Source organism: Mixophyes fleayi, chromosome 7 (genome assembly GCF_038048845.1).
Source record: "Mixophyes fleayi isolate aMixFle1 chromosome 7, aMixFle1.hap1, whole genome shotgun sequence".
Lineage (NCBI taxonomy): Eukaryota > Metazoa > Chordata > Amphibia > Anura > Limnodynastidae > Mixophyes > Mixophyes fleayi.
In genome coordinates, this window is record NC_134408.1 from 71,725,490 (window position 1) to 71,742,526 (window position 17,037).

At 40.5% G+C, this 17,037-nt stretch overlaps 1 protein-coding gene across 1 annotated transcript in view; it reads right to left on the minus strand.

Annotated features, from left to right (window-relative positions):
• PGAP1 (post-GPI attachment to proteins inositol deacylase 1) overlaps nt 1-17,037 on the minus strand; it is a 113,030-nt gene that overhangs the window by 43,266 nt on the left and 52,727 nt on the right. The window contains exons 4-5 of the mRNA XM_075179964.1: nt 15,459-15,630; nt 6,080-6,240 (exon numbers count right to left, since the gene is read on the minus strand). Coding sequence (XP_075036065.1) covers nt 6,080-6,240; nt 15,459-15,630 — 333 coding nt within the window. The remainder of the gene's footprint in view (nt 1-6,079; nt 6,241-15,458; nt 15,631-17,037) is intronic.

Here is a 17,037-nt window from a genome sequence, read left to right on the forward strand (position 1 = left end):
CAGGAGAGTCCACAATCTGGAGAAAGTGCAAGATAAAACCAAGACCGACGACATAGATGTCACTTGTAAGTCTGTTCCGGGAGACCTAAAGCCTGCAGTCGAGACACCTGAACCAGAGACGTTGCCCCAGAAATATCTTTCCAGCGATGGAGTGGCGGTTTTTGTTTTTCTTTTGTTCCAGGATTTTCCTTGTTTTTACTCTTTCTAGGACATTCTATTTTTGTGAAGGAGGATGGAGGACGGAGGAAGGTTCTGTGAGTGATACGGATGAGATGGAGGCAGAAGAAAAGTTATTAGGATAGGTTATCAGAGCAGCCCATTATCAAACTTGGTCCGGGGGTTATGAAAAGGTCTGCTAGCTCAGGAACTCGGAGGCAGTGTGAGGGGCTATTGTCTGATGAGTATTGTATCTGCAAGTTCTGCGACTCCCTAGTTGAAGAGAGATGCATCCAACGATGCCAGTCCCCCAATACTCTGAATATAGGCGGGCATCCTTTGGAGGATTATCACTCCCTGGTGGGTAAGGTGCTAAACCAAACCGAGTGTTGGGTGTGCTCTCATGTGCCGCAAGGGCAGCATAATATAGGACTAGTGCCATTCCCTCTAAACATCTCCGAAGTACTCGAATTGAGGGGTGGGAGGCCCATAGACGGGAGGTACAATAACACTAGGTCCCTTAGTCTGACGCTTCGACAATACTCCATAGGCAGATCTTTGCTGTGCCTAAACATATCTCATGCAAAGCGCTTGGAGAATTGGGAGGCTGACCCATCAGATCAGACAATGGCTCGCCACACTCATTTTAGAGGGAGACTCACAAGGTCATTACTAGGCAGGAATGTTGATGGAAGTCACAAATTAGGGCGCATAACCAAACATAAGAAGGTATCCATTGGAAAAGTCTCTATAGATAAATGTAAAAATGTCATTAATGCCGACACGTGTCTAAAACAAATGGAGACACTAGGTATGGGTAGTTTTATCAAAACTCTGTGTGATAGAATTCATGGGCATACTGTTCCTTATGTTCTCCCTGATGATGTGTATTTTGTTTGTGGAAGGAAAGCTTATTCCTGGGTGACTCCGAGTTCCAAGGGCTTGTGTTTCTTAGCTAAACTGGTTCCTGAAATCATGACTATTACTCATGATGAAATGGTTGGTATTCACAAGACTACATCACCACCATACATACACACACAGTATGAACACCGTGGAAAGAGAAATATGATTCCTGGTGAGGAACCCATAGCTACAAAATTGATTAGTGAAACTGCTGGTTTCCAAGTTATGGTTGCTCTAGATCTCACCAGGACCGCTCGGGGAAAATTAAACTTTAAATATATCCAAGACCTAGCCAAATTAATAGATAATATCACCGAGATGTATGATGACACTTTCAGGTATACTGGAAGGGAGCTACAAGCGTACAAGAAAGAGTTGGTGCAACATAGACTGGTACTAAATTATCTCACCTCTATTACTGGTGGGTACTGTGTGACACTGGCCACCCAGTTCGGTCTCAAATGTTGCACGTACATCACTAATAATACGGATGACCCTAAAGAGGTTATAGACCAGAAGATGGATGAAATTTTGCAGCTGAAATGGGAATTTCGAAAGAGCCATAATTCTTCGTTATATGAGGTCGGGGAAAAGGTGGTGGGTTGGTTCTCGTGTTTATACCCTGTGAAATGGTTCTCCGTTCTGGAGGAGTGGGTACAGGAAATGGTTGCTAGTGTAGGTAAGCTCCTTCTCCTTATACTGGGTGTCATCTTAGCAATTGGTTTAGTTGTCAAATGTGTTCCTACTGTGTTGAAGTGTGGAAAATGGTCTCATAGGAGTAACACTGAGAAAGAGACTGAAAGGGTGGTACCAGATACCGAGATCATGGTCTGTGAAGAAGTATTGTATAATCCTGAACTTGAAACGGTGATTGGTTGATAGTTTATTACACTATCAAAGGGTGGAGCTGTCGAAGTCAGCAAATTGGATAAAGTCATTTAAATTAAAGTCGAGCAAACTTGGTTGTCCTTGTCTGAAAAGATGCGTACGGTACGCTACGACGTACAAGGTCACGCTACGGCGTGAAAGGGCGTACGCATCCACTACACGTGGCAGCAACAGTAATTGGTCTTTTACCATACATTCGCACAAACACGCATACTTATAAAATAGTACACATTAATGGTAGTTGCAACACATAGTCAGTTATGTCGAAATATAGTAGTATTTATATGTTATATTAGAGTTACATGCATATTCGTGAAATATACGGAACAGGTTGAAGGAATCATATCATGAGTGGTATCATAATAAACCTCCTTACATTTCCTACTGTTTGGTTCACTCTGCGAAGGAATCGCAGAGTGCATACGCAAGTTATGAATGATAGGGAATTATGAACTACTTAAGACTAAGGAATCTTGGCGGGAAGAGCCGAGCATACCCCCTGGAGAGGTGACCCCCTCCTTTGGATTCCTTAGGATGAACTAGCCAATGATTGACAACCCCTTGGACCTTCCTGAGACCTGGACCAATAGATGCAAACTATACCATCTTCATTGTGTTACTGTATTTCTGTGTGTATATAAGCAGCAGCTTCACATCTAGTGTTCAGACATCTTGTCCCTAGCCTTCAGGATTGAATGACTGCACACTGGATCCAGAGCGCCTGCGATAAGTAACGGCTGTATTTATTATCACTTCGCTTCAGCATATTATTCTACTATTTGCGAATAAATCTTTGCGCGTTGGAAACACAAATCGAGGTTCGACAATCGTTATTGGTTAGCGACAATACGCACATAACAACGGCTTGTAAGAAACAAATGATCAAATCTTCTGAGGCTAATACCGCTTTCATACTGCCGCCCCGGCAATATCCCGGGTTTTTAAAGCCGGGTTTTTGCCGGGGCTCGGAGCGTCCCAGCTGAGAAACACCATTCATACCGCACCTCGGACCCGGGAATTTCCCGGGTTGACCCCATTCATACTGCACAAGTCTGTGCCCTGGCAATTTGTGGGAGTCATCACCAGAGCAGTTTTCATTGGCTGAAAAATGGTGATACACAATATAATAATACAATAATACAATAATGAATAAAGGATACCTCCAATTGGCTTATATATTTAGTCGTACTAGTCTAGGAGGGCTTTCTGAAAGGCATAAAGAGACTGTGAAACATATATTTAAGGGAAGGTTGTAGGAGCTTTTAAAGCTAGGCATTGCATATTTCAATGATTACCCCAAAAGACTAGACTTCTAAATGGAAAATTAATGGCCTCTTTTTGGCAAGTATAAAATGAATGAGAAATGCCTAATTCCAAATCCTCCAGAGACAGGCAGTCAGCTTGTTTTCTGTGCAACCCGGTTTGAAAAACCCGGGTTGCACCATTCATAGTGCAGGCAACCCGGGTCCGACCCGGGAATTACCCCTCGATAAATCCCGGGTTGAAGACCCGGGTTTTTAGACCCGGGATTTTTGACTTGCACCATTCATACTGCTCCAAGACCCGGGTCGTTTGAGCTCGCCCCAGCAAAAACCCGGGATTTTGGTGCAGTATGAATGGGGTATGACTAGGTATTTAAGAACACACTAAAAATAAGAATACTTGCACCTTGAGCGTAGAAAAAGAAAAACCTTTGCGGATACCATCCTGGAGAAAGTCAAGGATCTGTGGAATGACTGCTGCTGCTGGATTGAATTTAGAGCAACAAGATGCAATACATTTCTTCCAAATGCTGTAACAGATATATGAAGAATTCATCTTTTTTACATTTTGCATGTACCAGTGTGTTGGATTATCTGTACTGAGCAGCTTCGACTTAATCTCCATATCGTACCATCAAGACTAGCCACTCTGCATTTGAATTTAGAACTGAGCCTTAGTGTAGCAGATGTAACCAAAGAGACAGAGGCCAAAGGTGTTCCCTCAGCATCTGACATGCTACAGGCTGCTTCTGACATTTGCTTTAGACATTGTCGAGTCTTTGATTTGACCTCTTCTCAGGCCCATAAGTCAGGAAAATAAGAGTGTTTGGAAGAGGTAGGTATATTGTCTCACTGACATTTCACCTCTATGAAGTGTTGCTGAGCAAGCAAGTATACTTAGGCCTTCTATTTTTTGCAGGCAGTTAGATCTTGCCCCAGAGGACTTCTATATACAAGTGTCCATTTTGTCCCTAAAAAGCAGTTATTCTCAAAACAGAAGAACACTTAGACTATTTTTTTACTGAGTATCTGCTGCCCAAGGGTGCAACAAGAGGGCTCTCCAAGCCTCTTGCCCTTGCTGGAAAAACCAATGTTATCCAAAGATGCTTCACACAAAAGCTCTATACCTTTCTGCATAGCCTTAATGCTTTTCAACATGTGTAATCGATTAGCTTTCTGTTTGATATCTGTAAAAGAGTCTCTCCCCATAATGTAAGTGCTCTTGGCACTGAAGCCATAGATACAAGATTTCAACAAGAAATCTGCAGTTTCTTAAAACAATTCTTCTAGGAATAGTAGTTTGTGATTACATACTAGCTACAGCTACATCTCCTTTTGGATCAAACGCCACCTCTGAGCTTCTTAATCATTAAATCAATATATATTCTAACCTATTTAGGTTGTGTCCATTACTAAGAAATTGCCCACCTGTGCCCATTACTTAAAAATCCATTCCCTTACTACCTGATGTACTAAAAAGGATTTTTGTATTTCTGTGGAAGCTTGTTCCTCATTCTGTCCCATAGGTTTGTAAATATACCTCAACAAACAGTGAATCTTTATTTCAGAACAGGAGATGAATCATCCAAAACAACTGGGTGACGACATTCAGATTGAAAACATGTGTCCTCCAAATCTATACTTGTTTGGAACTTTGCTCTCTTTAACCAATTTATGGCACACAAATCTTATTTAGTTACAAAAGTCTCTTTCAAACAAAGTTATACTTATAATTCTCCAGGGTCTGATTTTCATACTTGCACTGTGAACTGCATATTGTGCACAAAACGCCTTCAACATTCACTTGTCACAGTCTCCACAAATTTTATACATATTGCTGTACTTCTACACAGGCTCTACAAAAGTACTGAAGAGACCATGGGGTAAATTTAGCAAACTGGGATTTGAAAAAGTGGAGATATTGCCTATAGCAACCAGAGTCTAGCTGTCATTTTGTAGAATGTACTAAACAAACAACTAGAATGATTGGTTGTTATAGGCAACATCTCCACTTTTTCAAACGCACACCGTGATAAATTTACCCTCTAAAGTTGCTAACTTAACTAAAATACCAAAATACATAATGCAGCAGCCATATCTTGAGACCTACCTAATGAGAGTGCCCTTTGGCTGTTTGAGGTCTGGCTCCAAACCATTGATGGGAGAAGCTGACTCAGTCAGTGTCAATGTAAAACATTTTCTTGAAGCAGGGACACTCAGAGCAGCTCCTTGCCCCCTACCAGCCTGGTCCTGCATCTTTGTGCACTGTGACCCATGACACAGAACGCCAAGGTCCTGAAAACTGCACCAAAAATTTAAGAAGCTAAGCCCATGAATTACAAACAAAAAACACACGCACCAAGCCCTACCTATTCCAAAGACATGAAAGACAATGGAGGAAGAGAAGGAGCTAATTTCTATACCACAAATTTGTACCCAGTCTTCACCTATACTGGAAAGGAAATCTACCAAGAGTTATATGGCTGCCATGAAGGATTCAAGAGGAAACAATGTTGCCAGATGAAGCAAGAGGTGCAGTGGTAAGCATAAGAAGGCCTGCCAGGTATGCCTGAATCCCAGATGCCAAATAACCTGTTTCGGACTGAGTTTTGTGTCGATTTGTATCCTTTAACTATACCTACATATATGTGCAATAATTATACTTTTTTTCATTCTCTAATCTACACACCATTCCTGTATTGCAAAGGATTATTTTAAAAATAGGAAAATTCAAAAAACAAAACACACACAAATGAAGTCAGACAGTTCTTTACATTGCATTTTTCCTTCATTGAAAATAAATTTCAAACCAGTCAGTCAATGACCAGGTCAAATTTGCTAGTAACTATATAAAAAAATTTAATTACCACAACAGATAAGGCACTATTATGGTGGTTTGAGGCTGGCAAAAATGTCAATCCTGAACGAATTTGATAATCTCGAAATCCCCCAGCAACAGAGAGTATGGTTATATTTTGAAGTTCATTAGCATTCAATATCCAGTAATTGTTCACCAAGGCATAAAACTCTGTGAGGGAGAAAAAGAAAAAAGGATGTATTAACTGAAAAAATAGAAAATGCCCCAAACATAATATTGGAATATAAAACATTATCACTTATTTATATAGTGCCAGCAAATTCCAGAGCGCTTTACAATTGGGGACAAACACAGTACTAGAAAATACAGGGTAATAGAGACAAAGAGGTGAGAAGGCCCTGCTCACAAGCTTACAATTTATGGGACAATGGGAGTTGGATACATGAGGTTAGGTGTACATATCGTATATCGGTCCAGCCAGATTACAAAGAAAAAAGTGATTAGTATGCTATATGATCCAGTCATACAGAAATGTTGGTCATGGGGTCAGAGTATTGTTGTCATATGTGAATTGTGTAAAGGGTGGAAATAGAAAAACCTAGTGAGGTTAAGAGTGTGGTTGAGGAATATTATAAGCTTGACTTGTTGGCAGAGAACACTCCTAAACCAGAAAAAGTCTCCTTGTGCGAGTGAGTGGCTTCCATGCAGTGGGTGGAGCTCAAAAAAAGTCCAGTAAATGAGAATGGGAAGATGTAATGAGTGGATGAGATATGCAGAAGATCTGCAGAATGGAGGTGTCGAGTGAGTATGCACAAATATACATCTCCTCACTTGTAGAGAGACAAGTGAAATGTGTGGACAGATTTACAGTTGGAAGGGTGAATGTCCTAGTTCCACTCTAAATTAAAGATTGAAAATAGAGCTGTACAATATTCGTGTACTACATGCAAAAGCAGCCAGTATTTTCCCTGCATGCAAAAAATATATCCATATGCACCCTTGCATTGCAATATGGTTTGTCCAAGCACAAACTTGCAATTTCTGGAAAGTCGAATGCAATGTTAATGACGTAAATGCAATGTTGCTCGACATAGGACCTCTGACCGATGAGGACTGGACCTATATGCTTGACAGCACCCGTGAGGCTACCTCATGCACCAGGTATAGACAGGTTCAGATGTATATTTTACATAGAGTGTACAATTCCCCTTGCAGGTTGCTTTAGATGGGTGCCAGAACCGACTCTATTTGCCCAAAAGTGGTGGATGCTCTGCTAATTTCTGGCACCTATTCTGGAGCTGCCCTGTGTTGGGGGACTTTTGGTCACGCATGGTGGATTGTATTCAAAACATGAACATACCACTACTGTACCCCAAGACTTGCATATTTGGTCTAGGTGTCAATTTATTGCTGGGGAGGTCGGCAACTAGATATGTCCTTAATCTGTTCACTCTAGCTAAGGGTGCAATCGAGTATGGATGGCGCGGGAGGAGCACGACTTTGGTGCTTGGCTGACTTTGGTAAATGCTGCAGTGGGCGACGAACGATTCACCCATCAGTCTCAAGGCACCATGCCAAAATATTATAAGATATGGTCAAGGTGGTCGAAATCGAGGTATGCGATTAGTTATCTGGCGCCAGACTTTGATCCAGTATAACTTGTTAGTTGGGATCTGGCAGCTACGGTGCAGTGCTCCATTTAATACCAGTATAAGCGTGTGATATACTATTAACCGATTTCCCTTATAGATGTACCCTCCTGACAAGGTTTAATATTAATAGTAATATGTTCTTTATGTAGTAAGAAGTTTGGAAAGACAGACAGCATATTATACGATATGTCACAATGCATTTTAGTATACTCATCCAAATGGATAATGCTTAGAATCAATTCCAAATTATGGAAATAACTCTATGGAAGCTGAGATATTTACAGATGTTAAAATGGTTTCTTTTTCTATCTAATGTGGATTGTAAGTTAATGCGGAACTATGACATTTATCTTTATATCTATATTTCTTTTGTTATATTTTTCTATGTTAAAAAACTAATGAAAATGTTGAATTAAAAAAATAAATTAAAAAAAATGCAATTTTGCTCCACTTGTTTCAGCTGTACCCTTTTAAACTTCACACGGTAGGAGCCCTTCCTATGCTTTGTTTTCATGACTGCATTTATTTTGCATACCTTGTATCTCCCTGTTTTATGTATACTTCCCTTCTCCCATTTCCACTGCAGAGTGGTTGCTGTAGACAAAATGCCACAGTTGTTTTTATTATATAAAAATAAGTGTTACCTGAACAAATAACCAAGTGGTTTATTATTTTTTGGTTATCGATTTGTGGCTGGATCACTCATAAGTAACTCATTGTATAAGTTTGTTTAAAGGGAACAGCGCAGGACACTTATTTATAGCATTGCAACTACTGATTTTATTATATCGTGTGGCACTTGTAGAAAATGCATTCATTTCTGAGTTTCTGATTTCTGATGCAATAAGCATTTGTTGAGGAAATCTGTTGTGTAACTTCGAAAGGAAGTCTTTATTAAGGCTAATTGAGTCTATTCATGTGAGTAAACAAAAAGGCCTTTTCAGTCTAAATGCACCATAGGAGGTCGTTACTGTTGTTCCTGAGTTGCCTTTTGTCCAGTAAGTTAGATCCTGTCTGAACACTGTAAACAGCACGTGATGTAGGATATCACAGACAAGTGTAAATTTTGTTAAGTATAAATTGCATTTAAATCCATGTTTGGGGAAATATATTGCACCCAGTGTGAACTGTCCTTATCAGGACACTGGAGCTAATAAACATCACTTGCTTCAAGATCCTGCTTTGACAACTTCTTCCCTGCTGTATTTCCTGTGACCTACAGATTAGACGCAAATTGAATCCGTTTCTAGCTGTTCTGAGGTTTGGACCCAGCTTTCCAATAGCAATGCTTTCCCGCTACCCAGCAGCTCTGGCCAGTGTGATAGGTCAGGGGATATCCATCCACAGCAATCCTGATCTATAGGAAGAGGTCAGGGGTACCAACCCAGGTGCACCAGCAAGGGGGTACACTAGCAGCGACAGCTACCCAGAAGGAACGCGGTTCTGGATGGCGTTAAGGAGTCCAGTAGTGGCAGCATAGTAAGCCCCTCCTACTATGGAAAGGGCGCAATTGGTTTAAAGAAAGAGAATGGTGGCACTAGTAAGCCCAGCCCCAGCAACAACAGACAGGGTGGCATAGGCGGTCCATCCTGTCACAGTATTGAAATACTATACATGCATTTTGGTCACAACCTCCATCTATTGTGCGAAAAGCTTTTACTTGGAGAGACAAGTCATACGATTGTAATGGAGGAGCTTCAGAATCACATTAATGAATAAGTGTATTAGAGGGAGGGGGATAAAATATTATTATTGCATTTAGTTCCTGCCACCTTGGAGAGAACTGTTTAAATTCCCTACTCTCCAACACATACACACAAGAGGCTCCACTTTTGTGGTCTAGCTGAAAATTTAGAAGTGTCAGTATGGAAAACGTAGTTGTGGACCACTTAGCCCATAAAATTTTAGAGCTTGATTGACTTAAATCAATTTTAGCCCTAATTCTAGATGCTTTTATTAAACTATTGGCTAAAATACAAAGACATAGTGATGCAAAGCTATTCAGTCCATTTCCTACCTCTCCCATGTCTTTATACACACACACACACACACAGGGTGAACATATATCTTAGCTCTATCTTTAAAGTAGTAAAATGTGTTGTGGCCAAACCTACCGGTGGCAGGAGATGAATGCGGAGCATGGCATTGAGTTGAGTAATTTAGAATGAAACAGAAGAACTCCAGGTTCTGTCATTCTGCTCAGAAATTTCTAAATAGACCTTTCTCCAAAACATCAGTTTCAGGTGCATTAACGTTTAGCTTACAGTAGGTCTCTAAGACTGACTAAGTAACATCAGTCAACAGACATTTTTCTCGAGACCAAAATGCAATGAGGACTATACAAATTGCTCATATACTATGGCTTCTGCACCGGAGACAAATTTGCTTGTGACAATGGATTACCAAGTGATGAGTTAAATGAGCAGTGGAGAGAAGTGCCAATATGACATACCACACTATACCTGTCCACTTTGACCACTGCTTGTTACTAATTGCCAAGATGTTTCTCAAGCTTTTAGAACAGCCTTGCCACAGCAGCTTTTTGGTCACATGGACCATGGAGGCTAGGCTCTACTCCCAGAAACATCTTTGTTGGTTAAATGGTAGAAGTATTAGAACTGCAGAATTTTCCTCTCAGGCATACTTTATATCTTTGGTACACATTAGTGCTTATATGTGATGTCTTATCCTGCCAATTTAGCCATTTCTGACAATGTATTACTGCTGCTGCAGTTCCCGATTATCCAACATTGTTGTGCCCACTGTTGTGTTCGGACAGTAGATGTTTATATTGTAATAAGCTATTGGTTGGCGATTCCAAGATGTGTCAACGTGCATGGTATAAAATGAAAACTGATTCAGTGGATACTGAAAAGTCACTATGCCCTGACCTGGAAAAAATCCATAAACAACTTGATATAATGATTACAAAAAAAGTCCAAATCAGGCATGATTTCCATTTTTTTTTTTTTTTTTTTTTTAAATAAATAAAAATACATTATTATGTTTGCTGACTTGACACCACAGTGCTTTACAGCAACAGGGGAAACCAAACATACAGGGGGACATACAAAATAGACAAATGTGTATGTGAAAATAAGGGTATGATCAAGTTAATGCTATAGCAAGAAACTATGTCCCATATCTACAGAAAGCTACACAGACATTTATCTTTAAACACATCCTCTTTAAGCAAGCACATGTTTATGTGTTTTGTACAAACACCTTTCTCTTTACACATTTAAGCACACACAAACATGAGTTTGATAAAAAAACAAACAAAAAAAAAAACAAAAAACGTTCTCACTTTCTCGTTACATCTAAATACGCACTACACAAAAGAGCAATACTGACCATACACTTATATACATTTCTGTCTTACAGCATATACATTAGTACATACATATATACAGGGGCGGATTGGGAACTTAAAGTGGCCCTAGAAAAAAAGTGGCCTTGTGTGGGTGGGTCCAACACAAAGTAGGCAGGATTTAGAACTAGTGGAATTCGGTTGTAGTAACATTTAGGAAAACCTGGATGTGATGACTTAAGACACAGTGGGTCATTTCTAAAGCAATGCACGGAAAAAGCTGCCAGTCCTGTGCTATAAAAATACATGAATCCTTTTACATTATCTGCGACTGGTTTATATCTCTGTGCTCAAACTTCTTTAGTTGCCTACTAACATATCCTTCCAAAATTCCCTTCATAGAAACATATTTGACTTTGTTTAATAAGTTTAACTATTACGAAACATGTCGGCAGAATCCTATTTGATCAGTCTGCCACAGCAGCATATGAGCACCTCACCACACTGTTGCATCTTTACGTGACATCATAAGCTGTAAACTACCTGTCAAATCTCACTCTTTTAATATATAAAAATGTGTACTGTGTGTTTAAAAAAATGCATTAAAAATTATCCTTATAATAAATGGCTATCCAGTGCGATCACCAGAAAGGTAAAATATTTCAAGCATTTGCAAGAAAACACTTCTTTTGTAACAACTATGTACGAGTCCTAAATGTGCCCTGTGATTGGTGGTGGTTTGATTTAATAACAGCGCAGGGAGGGTTGGCAGACAATGGCATAAGTGGAGGGGAGAGCTATTCCAAGGGTTTGCTAGTGATATAGTAAGTGCAAAGGAGGCAGGAATAATGATATTGTCAGTGCAATGGCGACTGGCCATATGTTCAACAAAGTGATCTGAGAATTGGACCAATGCAATGTAGAAGGCAGGCAATGGAGTCAATGCAAGAACCACTAAAGTACCGCTAGAGCTGAAATAAGGCTCCGGGAGCCCGGGGCACTTAAGACAGGGCGGTAATCATTTATGACAAATACACAGGCAAAACTGTGTGCACTCCTACTGTTAGCTGCACGCATATTATATTCTATATATATATATATATATATATATATATATATATATATATATATAAAATATATATATATATATATATATATATATATATATATATATATATATATATATATATATATATATATATATATATATATAATGCCTTGTCAAACACATGAATCGCGTAAGTCGCTCTTACGGATTTCTAGTTGGGATGCGCAAGCATAGCATCCGGGATACCTTGTTTATGGATGGCATGGTACAAGGCGAAAACTCAAAAGGTTGTGTGAAATAATGCCTCTAAAGTACATCTAAGCTATCACAGGTGCGAGACTAAAATAGCGAAAGACACGCAAATTGCATTATATAATTAACGAGATTGGTTATTAATAAGATGAAAGGCATTGAATCATTATTATGGCGGAACACAGGATCCTATAACACACACAGATGTATAATGCAAAGAGTATACATAGCAGTGAGATGTTCACACATCCCTTGCAGCTCTGAGGTTCTAGCATATTAACGGACAGTGGGGGTTACAGCATCAGCTAACAGTCTTCAGTTCTTCAGCTGGCATCAAAAAGTGAATATTGTAGAAATATTATTTACAGAAATAACAAATGGAATTGTTCACTGATGTATAAATCACAAGAAAAAATAAATAAATTGGTTATTTTCATTCACTTTAGGCAATATATTAAGGAACACTAGGACATTTCAGATGTGTTCTCTTTCTTTAAAGAACAGGGATGCCACAAGGAGGGTAAAGATGTCCATAATTGTGCTAGCTACCGCCCAATATCCCTGCTTAACAATGACCTGAAACTATATGCCAAGATCCTGGCCAATCGCTTGAACACTGTACTCCCTGGGCTAGGTCACTATGATCAGGTGGGATTTATCCCCGGTAGGCAGGCCAGGGACAACACGAGGAGAACTATTGACTTTATTCACATACGTAATACCAGGAAAACTCCCTCCATTATTTTATCTTTAGATGCCGAAAAGGCCTTCAACAGGATTTCCTGGCAGTTCATGACCCATACTTTTAAGCACTTTGGTCTCTCCGGGGATTTCCTGTCGGGGGTCCAGGCCTTATATTCCCATCACTCTGCTAAGGTCATGATTAATGGCTCTCCTTCCGATCCAGTCCCAATCAGTAATGGCACCCGCCAGGGATGCCCACTCTCCCCTTTAATTTTCGCCTTGGTCATTGAACCTTTGGCAGCCACTATCCGAGCCTCCCTAGATATAAGAGGGGTGGAGAAGGGGTCTCTGGAGAGTAAGCTCTCCTTATTCGCGGACGATATACTTCTCACACTTCAGCAGCCAAGAACATCTTTGCCTAACCTGTTCTGCCTCCTCACGAGATACGGTGGCCTATACGGGTATAAAATCAATATAATAAAATCTGAGGCCCTATTTCTTAATATGCCTTCACAGGATTGCTCTGATCTCACCTCCCATTTTCACTTTAGATGGCAGAAGAAAAAATTAAAATATGTGGGGGTCTACATCACCACCTCATACAAATCTCTATTCCAGGAGAACTATCCAGCTCTTTTCCGTAAGCTCAAATCAGACATTTTCTCCTGGCGGACGCTAATCATTTTGTGGCTGGGCAGGATCATTGCGGTAAAAATGACTATTCTCCCACAACTCCTTTACCTTTTTCAGACACTACCTGTGAGAATACCCCTAGCCGAAATATACTCTATGCAGCAACACCTTTCAAAATTTGTGTGGCGGGGCAGGTCTCCCAGGCTCCAGCTGGCATTACTCAAAAAACCCAGGGGTTGTGGAGGCAGAGGTTTTCCCGACCTCAAGGCCTACTACTGGGCAGCCCACCTTGGCTCAATTGTTTCCTCAATTGCTCCTCCTGCAACTCACTCATAGGCAGACTTGGAGGCTGTCTATCTCTACTTACCTGGTTTATCTGGCCTTTGGGGAATTCCTTCTGATATTCGGAAGGCTCTAACTAAACATTTTCCAACCCTGGAATTTGCTACCCGGATCTGGGAGACCTGCAAGAGCCATCTTTATGTCTTTCCTAACCCTCTACATATTATACCCCTTTGGCATAACCCCACCTTCCCCCCGGGTATGTCCCGATCTTTTTCCCGGTTGTGGACCAGGGCGGGATTTCGATTTACAGGAAGCCTGCTTGAGCGTGGAAGGCCTATACCCTATGATGTTCTCTATTCTAGAGTTCCTAACTTTCATCCGCCTTTTTACCAATACTTGCAGGTTCGGCATTTCCTCCTGTCACTCCTGTCGGACAGTACATCCCACCTCCCCTCCCAATTTGAATCTCTTTGCCTCTCTTCCCCCCTACGAAGAGGTATGATCTATTCCCTGTATAGTCTCCTATTAGAGAAATTGGTGACGGCCGGGAATATACATGAGAGGGAGTGGGAGAGAGATCTGGGCCCACCCCCAGAGGACTGCTGGGAGACCATTAGACTGAATGTGGCCTCTAGTTCCATCTCCACACATATCAAGGAAAATGCATATAAAGTATATTATAGGTGGTATCTTACACCTGATAGGCTTGCAAAGATGTATCAGTCGGCTTCTCCCGACTGCTGGAGAAACTGTGGTCACCGAGGCACTCTCGTACACATCTGGTGGTCGTGCCCTGCCATTTCCTCCTTCTGGGACAGGGTCACGAGACTTTTCTCCTCCCTTCTCCAATGCCCTATTAGAAAGAACCCGTGGTCCTTCTTACTCCGTTATCCTATACAGGACCTTGATACCCACTCTGCGAAGCTAGCTTCACACGTGTTGGCAGCCGCCAAATGCCTGATAGCTAAATCATGGAAGCGGGAGGAGCATCCTCGGGTCTCTTTAAGATCACTACGTCACTACGGGACAAGGAAGACAAATTCCATCAGGTTTGGGCCCCCTGACTCTATGCCTAGAGTCTCGTAGTCTGTCTTCCATTAAATACTCTCCCCTTTACACAACCCTACACAAAATTGAGCCTATTGTTTCTCTAAAAATGTCACCTTACAGACTTGTTAGCGCTCCCTCTTGAGAGAGAGCACGCTTCTCTTAGCTTTTCTCATTCGACAACCATGTCCTTTTCCCCTTCCCTACTCCACAACCCTTTAATGTCCACTGCCTTACCTCCCCCTCCCTTGCCCACCACTAACTTGTTATACTGTAATGTATATTTTTGTTATGAGAGTGACATTGCTGGATACATGTATTTTGAATGTTCTGATCAAACTTCTTTTTGTTTTTGTCCCTCATGTTCTTTTTTGTATGCAATAAAAATTTTAAGTTAAAAAGAAAAAAAGAACAGGGAATGTTAACTCCATATACTGCAATATATGTCAGGCTGGACTATATTGCCAGAGCCTCTAATCCATCCCCCCAAAATGCTTTGATTTAAAAACAAACTTACCAGTGAGATAATAATCTACAGGGAACACAGGCATTATATGAGGTGTAGCTTGTGTTATAATGAGGTTTACCAGTTGAGGCTTCAAATTCTTAAGTGTAAATAATGCTCTTGCGACAAGGCCAGCCATTGAATGTCCAATAATTACAACACCATGTGGAGGAAATCCTTGATTCTAAAGAGAATGAAAAAAAAAAGTGTAAATGGTTATTGCTGTAGCCTTAATCTGTAGTACAAATGACCCGAAATACAGAATATAAAATTATATAGCTTACAAAACTATATTCATGTTATTTAAAAATTAGAAGAATGTTTATTGTCTGTATGGTTTCATTTTATTAATCAATTTCTCTGCAAAGGCCAAAAGGGTGAGTCAGATTTAATTTTGAAGATAAAAAAAAAACAAAAAAAACCTTAGGACTGAGAAGACTTACAACTATAATCAAATATTTGTGATTAGTTATGGCTCACAAAAAAGCATTATTTTCTGTAAGTTAGAAATATTGTTCTTGTTCGAATCATGAATAGCAGTATTTAGTGTACACATTAAACAAAATCTATAAAACAATGCTAAAAAAAAGTCCAATGTCTTTTGCACATAACAATTTTCACTTTGCTTTTTGTTACAATCTGCTAATATAAAAAAAAAAAAAAAAAATTATGCAAAGCAGTTGCAACTTTATCATTGTTCAAAGTTGTCACGTCCAGATAGTATATGTATATATCAAACATAAAACTTAATTTGTGCCATAAAATTCTTGCAAGTATAATTCAGGGTAATACCCCATTCACACTGCCTCTCCCCGGGTCGAGGCTCAGTATGAACGGGTCCAGGGGCATCCATCCGGGTCGGATGACCCAGGAGTTAGACCCGGATCTTTTGAAGGGTTATTCTCGGGTCCGACCCGGGTAGCCTCCAGTATGAACGCCAAGAACCGGGTTTTTAAAAGAAAAAAAAAACAAACATCACAAGAGGAGCCAATCAAAGCTCCTCTTGTAATGTTGCCAGAGAGACCCGGGAAGACCCATGTTCAGTGTGAACACGGTCTACCCAGGAATTTGCCGGGGTGTCCTACACTGTTACATGGCAATATTCAGGGTTCATAAACATTGCCAGGGTGGCAGTGTGAAAGTGGTATTACAGAGCTTTTAAAAAAATATATCATGTCTTTGCTTTTTGATACATGATAGATGCACACAAAAAATAATTAACAGGGGTAATCGAGAAGACCCTCTCATGAAATTACTCCAACTATAGAACCGCTGCTGAGTAGAGAGGCTTGTCCTAAGCGGATATACAAGGTAACAGTTGATAGTCAATAACAAGTAAGCATATCGCTGATGAGTAGAGAAGCTTGTCCACGAGAATATGCAGGCACAGCAGGGACACTGAACGGTTGTAGCGGGTATGGGAACCACAGGTGAGCAGAGCAGGTAATCAGAAGCCAGCTGAGGACACGAGCAGGATACAGGAGACTGTAGCGGGTATGAGAACCGCTGATGAGCAGAGCAGGTAATCCAGGAGCCAGCTGAGGACACGAGTAGGATACAGGAATCAGTAGCGGGTATGGAAACCACCGAT